At 41.2% G+C, this 19333-nt stretch overlaps 1 protein-coding gene across 1 annotated transcript; it reads left to right on the top strand.

Moving 5' to 3' along the window:
- The first annotated feature begins 170 nt into the window (after nt 1-170).
- plk4 (polo-like kinase 4) lies at nt 171-12236 on the top strand. Its single transcript, XM_084044901.1, has 15 exons — nt 171-356; nt 2034-2129; nt 2548-2643; nt 3414-3528; nt 3986-4955; nt 5054-5145; nt 5393-5718; nt 6163-6267; nt 6380-6482; nt 6799-6948; nt 7729-7957; nt 8043-8145; nt 8773-8910; nt 9013-9119; nt 11823-12236. The coding sequence occupies exons 1-15, from the start codon at nt 258-260 to the stop codon at nt 11935-11937; spliced, it is 2844 nt and encodes a 947-aa protein (XP_083901027.1). The 5' UTR covers nt 171-257; the 3' UTR covers nt 11938-12236.
- Nucleotides 12237-19333: the final 7097 nt, after the last annotated feature.

Genomic DNA, 19333 nt, shown 5'->3' with positions numbered 1-19333 from the left:
GCCCAAAAAAACGCAACCCGCAACCCTACCAATATTTACAAGCAACTTTAAAGAAAAAGAAGCCCAAAGTCGCTTATAATAAGCGGGCATGGCAACGCCGCGTGCCACTTCAGAGTTGTTGTGATATGACGTAAGCTGTGACGTCGGCCAAAATGTAACGGGCGGATATTTTCAAAATGGAAGAAGTGCCAATGTTTTGGAGGGGAATAAAACAATACCATTTATTCATTATTTGAGGGTTTCTACAACGAAGTTCTATGCACACGCTGTTGGATGATAAACATTTATTGACGCGGACGCGTTGGTTCGACCGACAATCGGACAAGATGAGCGTTTCAATCGGCGACAAAATCGAGGTGGGTGTTAACGCTAATGCTAACCAGTTAGCAATAGCATGCGAGTAGCATTTCGCTACTACAACTGCTGCGTATTTCTGCAGGTTTTGGATGCATACAGGGTTAAACACTGTTAACTTTAAAAAAATATATATATATATATATATAAAGATGGCAAAACGTTTTAGAGGCTTTTCATTTGAAGGTATTTATTTTTGTTATTATGTATTCACCATTTGCAGGTATACATGATCTGAAAACTTGGCATGGTTATTATATATATTTAACTCTGACCACAGAAAAACATACACATACATATACATATACGATGCATTTGTTTCTCAGTGTACAAATTGAACCAAATGCACTCGTAAGGGTCTGCAGTGGCAGATTGATTGATTGACTGACATTTTTATTAGGCAAAAGAATGTAAAACAACACAGTTACATTTATAATGATACTAACTTCTGTTTTGACAGTGACACAATGGCTTTTAAACTTGACATTTTAACTTTAGCTACGCGGTCAAATCCATAGTGTTGAATCGACTGTGTGAGGAGGATTGTTTAGCCTGCAAGGCAAGCCCCTCAGGGGGCTCGAGGGCTGCATCCACCCAGACAGAGTGACCCTCCCTCCCTCTCTCTCTCTGCCTCTGGAGACTGGCTGCATCTGTGCATCACTTCTAGTTGCTTAGAAACAGTGTTGCCAGGTTCTGTGAGAGAAATAAGCAACCAAGTGTATGAAAATAAGCCCAAAAGAAGCGACCATGCTCACAACGTGTCGCGCTGTGAGCTTGTAGGTCTGCTATTTAAAATAAAAAAAAGAAGACACAAATAATCTTGGAAAAAATAGGTAATTTTTGAACATTTCTGAAACATTTTTAACAACACAAATCTTCAATGGGGGTCCCTAGGTCCCTAATATTTTCAGATTGGGGGGGGGGGGGGGGGGGGTCTGCGGACAAATTCATATTAATCTGGGGGTCCTTGCCACGAAAATGTTTAAGAACCACTGGTTTAACAACATTAGGAAACAAGCCCAAATAAGCAACTACACTTTAGAAACAAGCCCCAAAAACCGCAACCACCAATATTTAAAGCAACTTCACAGAAGAATAAGCCCACAGTCGCTTATAATGAGCGGACATGGCAACACTGGCTGAATCAGTTCTAGCTGCTTAGAAACAGTCTGTTGTCCTTGTCATCACCAGCGGGAATGGAACCGGGATAATGAGAGGTTTGTGGTTGGCCAGATGACAGCGTCAGGTGGAGATGGCTTGTTTGGCAGTTAACGTTATTGTGGGAGTGTTTTTTTCTTTCTTTCTTTTACCCCTATGTGTAATTGTTGAAGGGTTCATGTCTTCATGAGCCTACCTTTGTTGAAACGGTAACTTTAGAAGTTGTCTGGGCCTGCTACCACCACCAACATGTCGCAGACTGCAGGGACTGTGATTGATGAAGTTATTCACTATTTCCTTCATAATAATAATCTCGGGACTAAAAACACAGTTAGTAATGATGAGGACAACATTCTAGCTCATGCAGATGCTCTGAGGATTGAGGTATAGTTCTTTACAGTCCCCTGCTTATTGGCAATGGATCAAAGGAAGCAATGCTGAAATGTAGAAGTCGTCTGTTTCCCATAATCATAATTATTTGTGGACTTCATAAATCTTAATGTTTTTTTTTATTCTCTTAGGATTTTAAGGTCCTTAACTTGCTTGGGAAGGGATCCTTTGCATGTGTTTACCGGGCAAAATCAGTGAACACTGGTTTGGAAGTTGCAATCAAAACGGTAAGAATACCTTTAATATAATATACAAATATTTTATCATCCATTTTTTTTAAATGTCATGGCTTGTCAGTTATAGGTAGTGACATTATTGTACTAACCTAAAGTGGAGACGTGATGCTTATCTATTAATTAAGATTAATTTCTGAGATTTTAGTAAATCTGTAATTCGTTCAATTGCTATCCATCAAGAGCTGGAGTGCAACTGGTGCTCAGAATGTTGTTGGAATTATTAGACCACAGCTCCATCCCATGGGGGTCTTGTGGGACTGACTCCCCAAAGATTTGCCTACTTGAGAATTTCACACTCTCTTTGTGGGTAACAGATTGACTATCAACCACAGAGCGAAATCACACAGTACAGCATTACCTGTTGTACATAGAGGCAGGTGTATAATTACCTATTTTGTACTTATTGCAGATTGACAAAAAAGCTATGCAGAAATCTGGCATGGTCCAGCGTGTGACTAACGAAGTGGAAATCCAGTGTCGATTGAAACACCCGTCAATACTGGAGGTAACGTTGGTTGGACATCATTAACTCCTGTGTTTAATGTTTATTTTATTCATTCAATTGTGTCTGTTGTTATAGATCTATTGCCCTTTTCACTTTTACCATGATTTGATTCTGATATCAATGGCTTCTTTTCTTCCCTGTAAAGCTAAATTGTGTTATTTATTTGGCTGTGAAATGTACATAACACAAAGCAGATATCTGACACGCTGTCAGCCATGCGTGTAAGAGGAGTCGTACTTGGTTTAACAACTCGCATGGTAATCTTATGCCCAGGTCAACAAGTACTTTTAAACATGAAAAAGTTTCAACTTTCACTAGGTTTAATGTAGGTGCTGTTCTAAAACAGTAATATCCAGAAAAGTATTTTGTATTTATTTTGAATAGACACTTTTACCTCTTTGTATACTTGTACAGCTGTGTGACTGACATTAAAAATGAATCAGTCGTGCAGACTCTTCTCTTTTTCTCTGCCCATTTCAGACAGGTCTACATATTGCTGTCACACACTTTATATTTGTTATATTTGTTATTGATATTTATTGGTATTACAGTACTATTGCCTTGTCTTATGTATGTGTCTTGTAAATATACCGTTGGACTTTTCTTTACTCTTTATCTTTTCATTTTTTATTTAATGAAGGTCAAGGAAGCTTGCACAAAATAATTTCACCCACTTTCACCTGGTGTAAACTTACAGAAGAGCTGAGTCTTGCTTTGATAACATTATCATCAATATGTATTGTAACATGTGGTCTTTTCTCTCCCTGAAGCTTTACAACTACTTTGAAGACAATAATTATGTATATTTGGTGTTGGAGATGTGCCATAATGGAGAGATGAGCAAGTACCTGAAAGACATGAAGAGGCCTTTTACCGAGGATGAAGGTCAGTCAATGTACATTACAAAGGTATTGGGAAGGGGGTGGGGGGTAATGTGCAGGAGTGGCCACCAAAAAACGGGCTTGTCAGGTGATGATCCTAAAGTGTGTCCTTACCATACGAAACACATCAAATAAAGCATTGAATAAGGAAAACAATACTATATCCCAACTATATATACAACTATATACAATATTTAGCAATATATACTTATATATTATAAAAACAATAACCATAACGACAATAACAATTATAACGACAATAATAATAATACAATAACAATTGATACAATAGCTTTATAGTAGATGTACCAATAAGAAATGTATTGTGTGTTCCCTGGTGTAGCCTGCTGTATGTTTTGACTAATACATATTCAAGAGCTTTGTAGGCTAGATATAATGTACGTTTCCTGTTGTACGGTCCTTTGTTGTTTTTTTGAATTGTTGTTCTTTTCGTTCCACAGCAAGGCATTTCATGCTTCAGATAGTGAAAGGTATGCTGTACTTGCATACTCATGGCATTATGCACCGGGATCTGACTCTGACGAACCTTCTGCTGACGAGCAACATGAACCTTAAAATCGCTGACTTTGGTTTGGCCACTCAGCTTAAGCTCCCAACTGAAAAACACTTCACCATGTGCGGAACACCAAACTACATCTCTCCCGAGGTGGCTACCCGCAGCGCCCACGGTCTGGAATCTGACGTCTGGTCCCTGGGCTGCATGTTCTACGCTTTCCTGATGGGTCGCCCTCCTTTTGAGAGGGACACGGTCAAACACACACTTAACAAAGTGGTTCTTGGGGAGTATGATATGCCCAGCCACGTGTCTGTAGAAGCTCAGGATCTCATCTACCAGCTCCTGCAGAAGAACCCTTCCCAGCGGCCCAGTCTGTCTGCACTGCTAGACCACCCCTTCATGACTCATAGCCTGCTGGCCAGGACTAAGGAGCTTGGACTGGAGGATACGGGCTCCATGGACAGTGGCATCGCCACCATCTCCACAGGCTGCACCTCCTCTACCTCGGGCAGCAGCAGCAACCGGCTGCAAAGGAGAACGAAGCACATGATAGGAACCACCCTCCCCAACCGCATGATGCCCCTTCCGGCTGTGCCTCGCCAGCCCAGTAGTGCCTGTTTCGAGGACGGAGATCACTGGCAGCAGCACACAAACAGAGCTCCTCGAGAGGGCAGGGCACTACACATCGGAGAGAGCGGACAGCCCCACTCTCGCTACCTCAGGAGGGCTCACTCCTCGGACCGCTCCAGCTCTAAGGCAGCAGGACAGGGGACGGGCTACACCCAGCTGGGAAGGTATCACTCAGAGGAGAATCTCTTCAGCGCCGAAAGGCAGGCCTTCTCCATGACTTCCACTCCACACCCTTTCTCTGAGCACGATAGGCTCCCATCACCCCCCATCAAACAGCCCGCTAAGTGAGATGCTGTCCTTTTTATTTTTGTAAAATGTCTCAAAAGATTACTTTAGTTTTCAGACCTACTAACTCTTTGTAATTTCTCCCTTGTGTTTTCAGTTCTGGCTGTTCACTATCCACACAGCCTTTACATCCACCCTGCATGCCGTTCCAAGACTCGAATGGTATTTCAAACTGGTTCAGTAAAGAAGGTAAAGTCTGTTTTTTAACCTTTATTCAGTATTAGAATTAAATGAAAGCATCATGCAACACCACTAACACCTTGAATTATAGCCTAATTTTGATCAAATTCAAAGTGCTGCACTGAGCTTTTATTTCGATATACTGTGATTATTCTTTTTCTCCTCTTACACCCCTGCTACATACATTTTCTGTCGTGCAGATTTCCTTTTTGCTAGAGTTCAGAATCAGAACCAACATTTTCCACCCCTTCCTCAGGTTCTGGCTCGAGGCCCACTGACCACAGTGCTCACAGCAGCAGTGGGAGTTTCCACAGCAACAGCGGGAGTCTCCACAGTGGCAGGGAGCCGCTGGGTGTGCACAACTCCTGGACGGACAAGCCGGGAGGCCAGGGGGCCAATCCTCACCACAACCAGCACCACCCGCACCATTTCCCCCAGCCGCATAACCCTGACTCCTACAGGGAGAATAGTGTACCCGTAGCAGAGTTCCAGAAGAAGGAGAAGAAATCTCTTAGAGACGTGATCCCACCGTTGTGTGCCTCCAGACTGAAACCTATCAGACAGAAGACCAAAAATGCTGTGGTAAGATAGAGGGCTGCAACTGTCGATTATGTTCTTGATGATTATTCATCGATGACCTTTTCGAATAATCGAGAACCATGTTTGTTTTTGCAAATTTCTTAAAGATTTTATATACCAATGATCGGCGCAAAAACATTCTAATATATTTTTAAATAATCGACTAAATCCATTAGTCTGATTAACCACTTAAGGCTTAAGCCCTTTTTTATATATTTTATTGTACTACCGTGTTGTGCGCTTGTAGATCAGCTATTTTTGCTATCTTTGCCATTTAAAAAAAAAAGGATATAAAAAAAATTTAAACATCGATTTACTGTTGCACCCCTAGTAAGATGGCTCTCTCTGCTGTAGCCACCTACTGACATGTTTCCTTATGTATGCTCTGCAGAGTTGAGGCAGACCCACTCAGTTCTGTTTGTTTAACGGTTTCGTGTTTGTCTTCAGGTGAGCATCGTTGATACAGGTGAAGTGTGCATGGAGCTGTTAAGGGGCCAAGGCAGTCAAGAGAGGGTGAAAGAAGTCCTTCGAATTTCCTGCGATGGTTCAATGGTGAGCTCCAGCAACAGCCAGGCTTTTGTGGCAGACCCTATTTAGCGTCATGTATTTATGTTAGTATTATGCTGATTTTTAATCGATAAGACCCTTTTTATTTCTCTTGTAGGTGACAATATACCATCCTAATGATGGAAAGGGGTTTCCTGTGCTGGACAGGCCTCCTGCTCCCCCTGAAGATATCTTCATTTGCAGCTACGAGGACCTTCCAGGTACAGATGGTTTCATTCTGTAAACAATAATAATTCTGTACATTCAATGTCCAACTTCTGTTTGTAACCGTGAGAAACAGCTATTAGTTAGCTTACTTTTTTCAGATATATAATGTTTTATTATTGTTGTTTTAAATTAGCTAGTGGTGTTAACGGCTTAAAAGATTGTGTAAGCGTAATATGTATCCTAGCAGCAATAGACTGTTGAAGACACCTATTAATACTGATGCAGGAGATATGTATGTACAGTATATCTGTTGATGGAAGATTACAAAATGAATTTATATTTTTGTCTTATGCTGTTTGTTTCCTCTAGAAAAGTATTGGAAGAAGTACCAGTATGCCTCCAAGTTTCTGCAGCTCGTGAAATCCAAGACTCCCAAAGTGACCCTTTACACCAAGTATGCCAAATGCATGCTGATGGAGAATTCTCCGGATGCAGACCTGGAAGTTTGCTTTTATGACGGTGAGTCACAATCAGAAGAGGGATGCTGTGACTTTTTATTGTAAAAAAGATTTCAAGAGACAAACAAACATACAAGGATACAAAATAAAAAGGAAAACAAAAAAAGCACAAGGCAAGGCAAAAGGGCTGCATTCTACAATTGCTACAGTTATTACTTTAGTAAAAAATGTTATACATCGTCCATGGGCTGTTGGAAGAAAGTCCACTTTTCCCAATGTTTGTGTAACTTGTCCTCTTGTAATCTGAGTATGAATGTTAGTTTTTCCATATTTTAGATTTCCCCTATAATGTCCATCCAATTTTCTTTGGTTAGAGGGTGCTGTTGGTTACCAGCGACGCGTGATCGCTTTCTTGCTTGCTGCTAAAAAAATCTAGTATTTGTCATGTATTAATAATTATTCGGGAATATTCCCCAATAACAGGATGCTTGTGACTTTAAAGTGCTGGCACAATTTCTACGGACCACATAAACCCATATTTGATGTATGTCAGTATTGTCACACAGGGAAATAAATGTACACAAAAGTGTACCTTCATGATTTACTTGTTTATTTTACTTATTATTCCTTTACATCGTTGAAAGATACAATAAAACAATGTATGACTATTTTTGATACTTACGATCTTTTTCTTACTTGTCAAAATATGAATCACATCAGGGAAATGAAATGGATTGCCTGGTCAGAAGTGTGTATGACAATGTTAACAGTGTTACATTATTTTTGCCTGCATATTATTCCACAAACATTAAATGACCATCATGGTTGCTCTCTGTAACAGGAGCAAAGATACACAAGACGTCGGAGCTGGTCCGAGTGGTTGAGAAGAGTGGGAAGTCGTGCACAGTGAAGGGCGAGGCGGGGTTGAGCGGCCTGAGTCCAGGCAGCAGGTTGTACGTGGAGCTGTCAGACGAGGCACACGGCATGTGTCTGTCTCTGGAGGCGGCTATCATCGCAGAAGAGCAGCGGAGTGCCAGAAACACTCCATTCTTTCCCATCACTATTGGCAGGTGAGGAGGAGAATCCAGTAGTTTGTGACTGTGATTATCCAGTGAATCCTTGATCTGTGGCTCATCTTAGTCATATGTCTTGTAGGCGACCTGCCAATGCAGACTCCCCTTGCCGGTCATCGTCGCCATCGCAACCACCACCTGCTGAGGTTGCCTCACCGCCAAAGCCTCCTTCTATCACTCCGTCGGTGAGTGTCCCATAGTCTTGACTCTGCAGAAGGCATGCATGCATATTTAACGATATGCACCACCAATGTGAAGGTGTCACATTACTCCAGGCTTCCTATCATTTTTAGAATTCAGTTCAAGGTCCTGGTGCTCACTTTTAGAGCTCTGCACAGCCAGGCACCTGAATATTTAACTGACTTACTTGAACCATATGTGCCCAGCAGGACCCTGAGGTCAGCGGGCCAGGGTCTATTGGTCATTCCTCGTACCAGGTTAATCACCAAAGGTGACAGAGCCTTTCAGTCTGTAGCACCTAGACTCTGGAATGCCCTTCCTCGTGGCCTGAGAGCTGCAGCGTGGATATTTTTAAGAACCAGCTGTTTCAACATGCTTTTGGGTAATGTCATTGAGCTTCTCCTCCAATGGTGAAATATGTCTGCGGTTTTGTTTTCTCTGAGATGCATTGTGTTTTTGTTTTTGTTTCTGTTTCTAATCATTTGAATGTTTTTTGCTGTTTTTATTTCTGCTGTATGTAAAGCACTTTGTGAGTCCTCTCTGTGAAAAGTGCTGTACAAATAAAATGTACTTACTTACTTACTTACCATGTGTTTCTGTGCGTAATATATATTGTTATCTTGAATCACCAGATGATCTCCTACGATGGGTCTGACATCACCTCGGCCAGCCTTAATAAGAAATGCTCTGCAGTGAAGCAGGACTTGGCGTCCAGTGCGGGCAAAGTGGTCAAATCTGTGTTTGTGCCCAACATTGGCTGGGCCTCGCAGGTAAATGATGCACGGAATACCCTCAACCCGTTATGACCACCTTTTTAATATTTTTGGCATCAAGGTTTTAATGTAAAATGTACCTATGTTTTCATCATACAGTTGACCAGTGGAGAGGTGTGGGTGCAGTTCAATGATGGTTCTCAGCTGGTGGTGCAGTCTGGTGTGTCCTGCATCATCTACACGTCCCCAGAAGGACGTACCACCAGGTAACAAAGACAGCAGTCCTCTGGCTTTGCTTCAAAGTTTCAAAGACTTTGTCACATGCCCATACATTTATGTGCAGTGAAATTATGCAAATCCCACCACTCCAACATATATAGTAAAGATATAATCCGAGAAAGGTAACACAAAATAATTAAGATATAATACAAGTAAGGTATTACTAGTAGTGATAAGTAATACAGTCATAAGTGTAAAATGAAGTGTGCAAAAATAACATCAGTAAACATTGGTGCAGTGATATTGGTACAGTTTGTAGACTAATATATGTATATGTAGACTATAATGTAAACAAATTAGAATTGTACCTTCTCTGGGTTTGTCTGTCTGTCTGTCTGTTAGGGCTGTCAGAACGAATTAAGCTATTCGAAAATAATTTGAATTTGAAAAATGTTTATAACATTGCAATGCTAAAATTGGCATTCGAATGTAGTTTAAAAAACGATATATATATATATTTTTTTAAATTTCATTTTAATATTATTTGCTTAATTTTATTTCCTGAACTACCAATGCGAAAACAAATTCTTTCATCATGTCACGCATGATCAACATCATAACGTTTGAGTGCATGCACTGCACACAGAGAGTTAAAGGACGACTTCACCCATTTTCAACCTATCTTCATATAATAGGTCCGCACTAATGCTCATGATAAAATGGTACAATTGTTCTCCACTCGGTCTGTGTCTCAGAGGCGAACAACCTTTTCCTGAGGAGTTTTTACCAGGGGGGCGGGGGTGCGGGTGGGGAGAGAGCCTGGCGAGCGCAGTCAGAGCACAGAAGTCAAGGCACACACGGCTGTATCTATATCTTGTGGAGTTTCAATGTTACTATGCATCCCAGAAATATATAGCTTATAAAGATTTGGAATTTGTAAGGAAATGTAAATATGGCAAGTCATTTAGATGTAGGCCTACGTAGGTTTATGGTTTCCCATGATGGACTGTAGCCGTTTCACTCATGATACAATTTCTCTTCTTGTTCTTTCATAACAGATACATACTGTACATGTGCCAGATAATTCCCACACCAAGTAGTAGTAGTTGTGAATTAGCAAACTGGACATTTAGACTGAATGTTTCCTTTATCCTCATCTTGCGCTAATGCACGCAACTGTTTCGCCAGGTTTTATTTTTGCGGTTTCTCATAACCCCTGCCCCCTTGGCAAAAACTCCTCAGGAAAACGCTGTTCGCGTCTCAGAGGAGGGCTGTGGACAGTTCAGAGTCCCGTCTACCAGTGACATCATCGATGATGAATCCAAGCTAATAGAAACTGCAGGCTTTCTATTCCTTGAAAGTTAGCATGCTATAATAGAAGCCATTGTTCTCACGTTAATAAAGATCTAAATAAAATAGTTAAATCTTGTGGGGAAAAAAAATCCTGCCTGACAATGATGTCACTGGTAGACGGGTGTCTGGACTGTCCACAGACTGAGTTGAAAAAAATGGTACCATTTTATCATGAGTATTAGTGAGGACCCATTATATGAAGATAGGAAAGTTACATTTAAGAAACTTTCATAATTATGACAACAGCGAAGGTTTTTATGTAATATTGTCCGTCTTAAATGTAGAGGAGTTCAGCTCTGCTTCTCTCTGTCCGTGTGCGACATGCAGTTATTAACGGCTCCGCCCAAGCCGATCTGCAAGACCACAACGCGTCGCTGATGCAAGTGGTGTGGGCTTGTAGGTCAGCTCAGCTGTATTCCCTGCGCGACACTGTTGTACACCGAAGCAAAAACAGGCACTAGGCAGGAACGCACAGACATAAAGCGGTGATGAGTCATGAGAGAGCCCCAATATATATATATGTATTATTATATCCTACTATAATTCTAGTAACCTCACGGCGGTGGTGGTGTCTTGGTTGGGTGGACTCTTGATCAAACTGCGCATGCATCGTTGCCAGGTTTCGCGAGAGAAACAAGCAGTAAACAAGGCCAAACCAAACGAACCCTATAACACCAACATTGCCCCTAAAGCGCTTACAATAGGCGGTCATGGCAACACATCACATTCCAATCATTCCTATCACTACCAGGACTCCACCCCCTGAAAGCCAACAACAGCCAGCAACATCACACACACACACACACGACGAGAACCACCTACGACACATCCTTCTACAATGACGACCTCACACGCAGCTGCAGCGAACAAAGTGCTGATATATAGATATATATCCGCCCGTGGGGAGGGGTGACCGCGGGCCGGGGGGTGGCGCGACGGGGGGAGGTGGGGTGGGTGCCGCCACGACGGGACGCGCGCGGGGGAGAAACCGCGCAACAGGACCTGCATTAACCCCAACTTTGCAACTACTTTCGTCTGCGCCCTTCACCGGGTATGGTCTAGTTATTATAATGAACCTAAATTAAAGCCATAACCCTTAACCAATATAGTTGGTTTCACTATTTTGTTTAGCCTGTTGTTAGAGCATTTGTATGTGTGCACGTGGGTGTTTATTATTGTACAACTATACATTATTTTATATAACTATATATTATATAAAATATTTGAATATTACAAATAATAAAGCATTGAAATTCAAATGGGATTATAGAGGAGAATTGACAGCCCTATTGACTGTCTGTCGGTCTGTCATTGCCACATCTTTGCATATCTCATGCATGGTGGTTGTTTGCTGTTATTTGCCAAACGCTCACATAGATGTACCTGTCTCCCTACAGGTATAAGGACAATGAGAAGTTTCCAGAGCATGTGAAAGAGAAACTGCACTGTCTCTCCACCATCCTGGGGCTATTGACCAGTTCAGCAACGCATCACCCCCAACAACCCCACTAACACTTCCTAGTTGCCTGGCAGGGAACTGAAAGTAGCATTATAGGAATCGTATAATTGTGTTTGTCTGTCATCAAGTGTCCTTGTAAATATTGTGTTTTTTTGTTGTCTTTTTTTACATGTACAGAAGACTAAAATTATGAAAAGATATATTTTATTATGTACCTATTTTGTACAGTTGTTGGTCGTAGAAAAGTTTGTATGTGTTCGTTATTTTTTTTACTGTGAGTTAATCTCAAACTGTCTTCTCTATGAAATGTGAGATGCATAAAAGATGAGGCAATAAACATCTGCAGCCTGCATTGAAAATTGCTGCATTCACTTGATATTCACAACTTATCCGCTTATTCATTTATTTTTGTTTTGTAGAAGGAAATTATTAAAGGATTTAGTGCATCTTTATGGCTTCAATACAGAGTATTCATAAACAAGGCAAATAATACTCTTAACTAGTTACTACTGTGAAAAAAGTAACACTAACAGTGTTTAGTTATGCAGGACTATATTAAATGCCACCAATTGCAGGTTGGTCATGGTCTATGGACTATGGCATAGTTTGGGCATTATAGTATAGCACATCTGTTTTTCTTTTTTTTATACTATTATGTAGTATTGAGGATGACATACCTGTTGTGCGCTATGGTGTATTTTGGGAGACTTAGTATGGCAATTATATAGCATAACAGCACTATATACTATTTTGTGCATGTTTTTAAGGTGTAACCCCTAGGGACTGTGCCATCGAGAAGGTCTTTGTGTCTGTCCATGGCTAATAGTGAAAACCATTGGACTGATTAGTGCCAAATATCTTGTGCAAGCTGCCAGTAGGCCAAGGAAGTAATAATTTCAGATCCAGCGTACCTCCATAGTGGTTCCCAACCTTTTCTGGATCAGATCCCACACTCTCAAAAGTGTTCACAGACCACACATCTGACCACTTAACACAGCAACCTTTCAGCTGCTGTGTTAGGTGGGCCTTGTGCATTTTCAGAGCATCAATCAGTCGTGTTCCGGCTCGGGTCATTGGAACTAACGTAGTGTACTTAGGTTCCTATTCATCGGAATCACAATGAAAACAAATTTTCAATGTTTTAAAGACTTCTTTTACATATATATATATTTTATAGTATTGTTATATTATCAATAAAATCTTAGTGTTTTGCCAATTGTTTGGAGCCCACTGGCAATATCCTCATGGCCAACCAGTGGGCCCCTGCCCACAGGTTGAGAGTCACTGTATTACATGATGTATTTTGAGCAACATAGTATAGTATAGCATATTTTGGATGACAGTATGTCATTTCCATGGCATAGCTCTGGGGCGGAACGTTGGCCCAAAATAGCCAATCTACAAGCTCGCCTCACAACACCTTGCAATACGTTGTGAGCTTTAGATCGGCTATTTTGACAAAGAGATTTGGTGTAGAGAGAAAGGGAAACTATAGACAATAGAGTGGTATAGACGGTAACACCTCTGGTTGTGTCTTACCCCTAATCATATTGGTGAATACAGTTCAACCAGTTTTAATGTAACTGTTATCGTGTGCTGTAGCCTGGTACCTGTAACATATAGTAAGTCAGATAATCAAAAGTTCCATGACATAAAAAGTCAATATTAAGTGTATAGGCCCTAGCTTGTGTGTAGATCTGCTATTTGTGGTATTTTATTTTATTTTAATCGCGAAAGGTAAAGTTTATATACACAAGCAGTCAGATCTTCCAGATATTCCTTGAGGCAGTTTAAAGGCAGCATGTGTGTTTTGTGTTCTTTTGTGAATTGATTCATTATTTTTGATGAACACACTGTTATGGAGTATAGCATTGTGTAACACCCTGTCTGCCCCCATCAGGTGTGAAGTTATGAGGCGACACAGGAGTGGGGGGAAACCTCAAGGACACCTGGCCAAGTGAGGAAGAGGAGCAGGAGAGTGAAGAAGATGAAGAGTGGACTCCTTGGCTGTCTGGTTCTCCAACACTATTACCATAGGAGCAGTGGTCCTCAAACATTGTCCAGGACCCCCACATTGATATGGTCTGTCACAGACCCCCATTTGAAAATATCTTGTGCCAGGGACTCCCATGAGAGAAGATTTGCGTAAAAACATGTCAGAATTACTGTATTCAAAATATTTCAAAAATATAATAGTGTTAATGATGTGAAGCTAGTCCAGGCAGACAACTCAAAGTAGTGTCAATATCCAATTCCCTTTTTAGCTACTGTGTAGTCTAGATCTGTAAATGACAATGCTTTTAATTAGTTCAGACCAACATGTGTGGCTTCTAGACAGTGGACAGCCAGTTGTTAACTGATATTACAGGCTGTAATGTTCTGCGGGTTTGTCCTTGAACCAGTCACAACTCAGTGGATAGCTACAGTTATGGACATTGTGGAAATAAACATTGCACACTATTGTCTCGCCAGAAAAGGAGTATGACTTTCTACCAGTCAGCATTCCAATATGTGTTTCGTTTCATACCCTACCTTCTGTGTGCGTGTGCGTGCGTGCGTGCGTGCGTGCGTGTGTGTGTGCGTGTGTGTGTGCGTGTGTGTGTGTGTGTGTGTGTGTGTGTGTGTGCGCGCGTGTGTTCAACAAATAGCTGAAACCATGTCCCACATCTTAAATTGGTGCCATGTATACAGGGGACTCTACATAAGTAGGCATGACAGAATAGTGGATTTGATATCAAAAGATATCTCTTCTATTTTCAGGTCCTCCATCATGCTGTATAAGCATTCTACTGTGAAGCCGAGCATGTTTAGCCTGCCTGTGTAATGATGATTCTGTGTTCTCTAACATTTCAGCTAACACCCCTGATGTCATTGTTGTTAATGAAAACCATAGGGAGGTGTTCATTCTCGAGGTCGGCTGTACTTTTGATTACAGCTTAGAGGAAGCCTTCCTAACCAAAGTGCTAAAATATCATCAGCTAGAGCAGACCATCTCTCAGCTAGGCTACAGATGTAAACTTTTGGTTTTTATCTTTGGTAGCCTAGGCCACGTGCACAAGTTGGTTGTGAGGGGCCTTCAAATGGCCGGCCTCTCCCAAAGGAGAGCCAAACAATTAGCAAGGTACTGCTCAATATCAGCTATTATAGGAAGCTGCTCAATTTGGAGGAGGCGTTGTTTCCTTTACCCATGATTGTTGTCTGCTGTGTTTGACAAGTATGCCAACATTATTGTTACAATGTTCTGCCTTATATGCACTTAGTAACTGGCTGTTTTCCCATTGTCTGACTGCACTGGCAGTGTTTATGTCCTTTGTACAAGGCATTCTTGTACTTCTGTTTATGTGGACATAAATAAATATTTCATGTGTGTGTGTGTGTGTGTGTGTGTGTGTGTGTGTGTGTGTGTGTGTGTGTGTGTGTGTGTGTGTGTGTGTGTGTGTGTGTGTGTGTGTGTGTGTGTGTGAGAGAGAGAGTTATTTTTAGAGAAATGTGACAAACATGGACGTCCCAAGTTCATAAAGGACAGACGTGTAGCTGTGGGGCAGCCTGACAGAGCCAAAAAGATCCTGCCTCCTAGATTTGAGGTAAATATACAGGTACATGCAGTAGGCTACATACACTATACACACGAGTGGATCTGAAACTTTGTCATTTCAAGGACCCCAAGTTTGGCATGCATTAGGCCATACATGGGCAACTGGCGGTCCAGGGGACACATGCGGCCTTCACTTAATGTGGCCCACAGGTTTATATTGGAATACTGATATACAAACATGACTCACTTTAATTATTGCAATTCTATGTTTTATGTCCAATGTATAAGTGTAGGAACCACTGTTTAAAACTCTTTTGTTCCAGCAAATGAAAAGGCGTGTTTTTTTAATTATACAAATGCCTCATAAAAAACAAACAAGGTTGTGTTTCTGTGTGTAGCAATATCATCTACAGTGGATGTACAGATTCAGTCATCCTGTCGACTTTTATTTTGTGTGGTAGTCGCATGTTAACTCCGTCAAGCAGGGTGTAATTGGATTGATTGAGAACATGCATGCAGGCTCAGAAACCCCCTTTAATCGTTTGTTTGTTTCTTCTGTTGTGGCTGTCAGTAAGTAAATATGTTGTTAAACACCTCAGTAATGAGTCAGTGAATGATTCGGTTGGATAGGCTACTTAATATGGGAGGCATGCGTTAATCCGACAGACCTTTTCTCCGACTATGTGCCATCCGCGTGCGGTTAGGGTTAGGGTGCGTAACCTGCTGGAAGGGTTACTTAAAAGCTAAATGTTAAAAAATACTGTATGCCTTATACCCACCTATTTACCTGCTAGGCCTGTAAGAGAAACATAATGATGTTCGACTAAGATTATTATTATTATTATTATTATTATTATTATTACACTTATTATTATTATTATATTCATCAATGTATGATTATTTGTCTAATTGTTTTAAATGTTAGCTTTTCTTCAGTAACATCCTGCTAACTAGTTACATCACATGGAGTCATGCAATACTTTAGTTTAAACAAAATGCCGTAGGCCTACGCTAACTAATGTCACACAATGCCATAATACTTTGTACTTGTTAGCCTAAATTGTTCACAGCACAGCTGTTTTTGATTTAATTGGTTGGATTAAATTTACGTAATTTGTTATTCCTGAGTCACTAACTCAAAAACAAAAGAGAATGCACTTCACAATAGGGCTTAGTATAATTAATCATTGATTTGATTGATAATGATGTGCTGCATCATGCCTAGCCCTGGTTCAGAACGTTAGTGAGTTATCAACATCATTAGAGTTAGAGAGAACTCACTAACGCTCTGAACCAGGACTAGGCCTACATCATGCCATGAGTGTAATGTGCTATTTTTTATAAATCTGATGTGGTATGTTGCTATATGAATCAGAGCTATTATTATTATAGACTCAGGTTGTAATAAAAAAATATCCATCTAATATTTAATATCCAATAATGTATTGCTAAATCTAAATTACAGTTGATTTGGGATCTGTTTAGGTGCTTTACTCCATTGGTTCGCAAAGTGCCAGGGGAGGTTCTGCGGGGTCCCCAACAGCATCACAATCATTGTAACCAATATCCATTTATGCGGTGGGCCGGTGGCTATTCAAAAATAGCTGGAGTACAAGCTCACAGCTGCGAGCTTGTACATAGTTTTGTACAGTAGTTTTTTTTTTTAAATCAACTTTTTTTAATAAAAAATCTGAAAAACCATCTCTTGGCACAACAATCTTTTGACACAAATCTTCTCTTCTTGGGGTCCCTAGCCGTGTGTGTGTGTGTGTGTGTGTGTGTGTGTGTGTGTGTGTGTGTGTGTGTGTGTGTGTGTGTGTGTGTGTGTGTGTGTGTCATTGTCCGGTTTTTGTGAGAGATTAGTGTGTCATTTACATCCCGTTTAATTGTAGAATACAGCACTGCCAGCGAGCCAACTGGCATACATTTACAATACATATATCACGGTCATTCTTACGTTTCATTCATTGGTATATCAGCTGGCAGCCAGCCTATTGGCTCGGCATTGCTGCGTTTTTTTTTGCAAGTGTTTTGTCTTCTCCGGAAGACTTGCCCCAAAACACGCTCACCCGCATTTCTTTCGCGGACCAGACCAGCGGTTCTTGTATTCTTCTATTTATTTTACTGCGGATAAGGTTAGAATTAACTAAGTTTAGGGTTAGCCGTAGTTTTACTGAGGTTACGTTTAGGAATAAGATTAGTTTTGGCACCGTTTTACTGAGGTTACGTTTAGGAATAAGGACGGTTGGGTGGGTTAACCTTTGTTTTAGGCATAGTTTACTGAGGTTATGTTATAGGAATACCAGGCGAATACCGCCGCGCCGGATTTGCCCCGGGACTACTGTGTTTTGGGGCGAGTGGTTTGGTATTCACACTTCTCGGTAGCCTACACTGAGAACGCCTCCCATGCTTGTTTACATGTTACTGCCGTGGGAGCCGGTGTTGTGGATGCAACTGCGCTCACTCGCTAGTATAGGCTATAGGCTTACTGTTAATGAAACGCAGATAATCAACCAAAGATGCCCAAAAAAAAAACTTATTTTAGTGAGCATTGGAGCAAGGAAATTGAGTTAATTAAAAAAAAAAGCCGCATTGACATGATTGATGTCAGCAACAAAGGGAAAGGTGCCATAATGGCATGCCTTGAGTGACTGACAACTTAAGCAATGACTCAATCTGAGAAGTGCAGGTGCCGGTGGACCTACCCTCTCATCTTTTTTTCCATCCTGTTGGATCCCCAATTGAGAAGAAAATAACAGCAGCAGGGCTATCCAGTCCCCTATATCAGGGGTGCAATGCTCAGTGGACGGGGTTGCACGCCGAGCAACCACTTATTTGCCCAGGGGGACGCACAGGCACACGCATAGATTTAAAACTACTTTAAATTCACACTTCATCAAAGTTTACAAAGGCTCCCGACTCACGCCAGGCACATTAACATAGGAATTAGCCTATATGCATATCAATTGTCCATTGTGTGACCTGTACTGTAGGTGTTAAGCGACGTGCGCGTCACGTCATTAAAATAGAGAGCAACCACTTCTCAAATGAGCATAGCATCACTGCCCTATATGCCAGTGTAGATTAGATTTACATTGGGGCAATTTAACTCGGGAACAATTCATTCAACAAAAACCTAAGAAAAAGACAATCTAAACATGAAAAAAAAAAAAAAGTAATGAAAAGAGATTATGAAATACAATAATTCACGTAAATAAAGGGGCCTCCCAGCCCCAGTTAAGTTATAGCATCCAAAAAAACTTTAAACCTATTTTACACTATATTCTAAAGTAAGTAGCCGATCTGCAAGCTCATAACTTGTATTTTCTAAACATTTTGAAAAATCTGGAATAATCTTGGTAGGCCCCCCATTTTGAGAAGGGGGTCCGCGGTTATAATACATATCAATGTGGGGGTCCTTGAAGTGTCCTCAGGGGTCTTCAACAGGGGTTCCGGGACCCCTAGGGGGTCCTCAGAATTAATACAGGGGGTTCGCCAAATCTTTGATATGATTTATTCTTTTTACATTTACCACTTGAACCCTATAGCATCCCTTTTCTGAGGAGAACTTTAGCCAAAAATAGCAGATCTCACAACGCCTCGCGCTGCGAGTAGATCAGCTATTTTAGGCAAAGAGTTATAGACCAATTTGTTTACTAACATTGAGACTGGACGCACAGGTGATTGTTTCACGCAATCAATTCCCAACCTGTTGTTTCGGGATGCGCTGGTTTCAGTACACCCCAACCCCCTCTTGTGTGTTGGCTAGTGAGGCGCGTCCTAACGACACCTGATAGAATGGGTTTCATTGCGCGCATACTGGTTGCACGCATACTGGTTCTTATCAGTGTGACGTCGTCTGTTAAGGGGTCTATAGGTGTAGAGGGAAAAAAGAGCAGCAAAAGTGTATCTGA

Source organism: Gymnoscopelus microlampas (assembly GCF_963454915.1).
Source record: "Gymnoscopelus microlampas genome assembly, chromosome: 20".
NCBI classification, from domain to species: Eukaryota; Metazoa; Chordata; class Actinopteri; order Myctophiformes; family Myctophidae; genus Gymnoscopelus; species Gymnoscopelus microlampas.
Note: the sequence above shows the minus strand (reverse complement) of the source record. Positions and strands in the feature narration are given on the sequence as shown.

Bases quoted from the DNA above. Each gene is read 5' to 3' on its own strand.
- plk4 (XM_084044901.1), top strand. From the start codon at position 258: ATGCACACGCTGTTGGATGATAAACATTTATTGACGCGGACGCGTTGG. The intron at 6,949-7,728 runs GTGAGTCACAAT...TCTCTGTAACAG, and splicing joins GGAAGTTTGCTTTTATGACG to GAGCAAAGATACACAAGACG. The intron at 8,146-8,772 runs GTGAGTGTCCCA...TTGAATCACCAG, and splicing joins CTCCTTCTATCACTCCGTCG to ATGATCTCCTACGATGGGTC.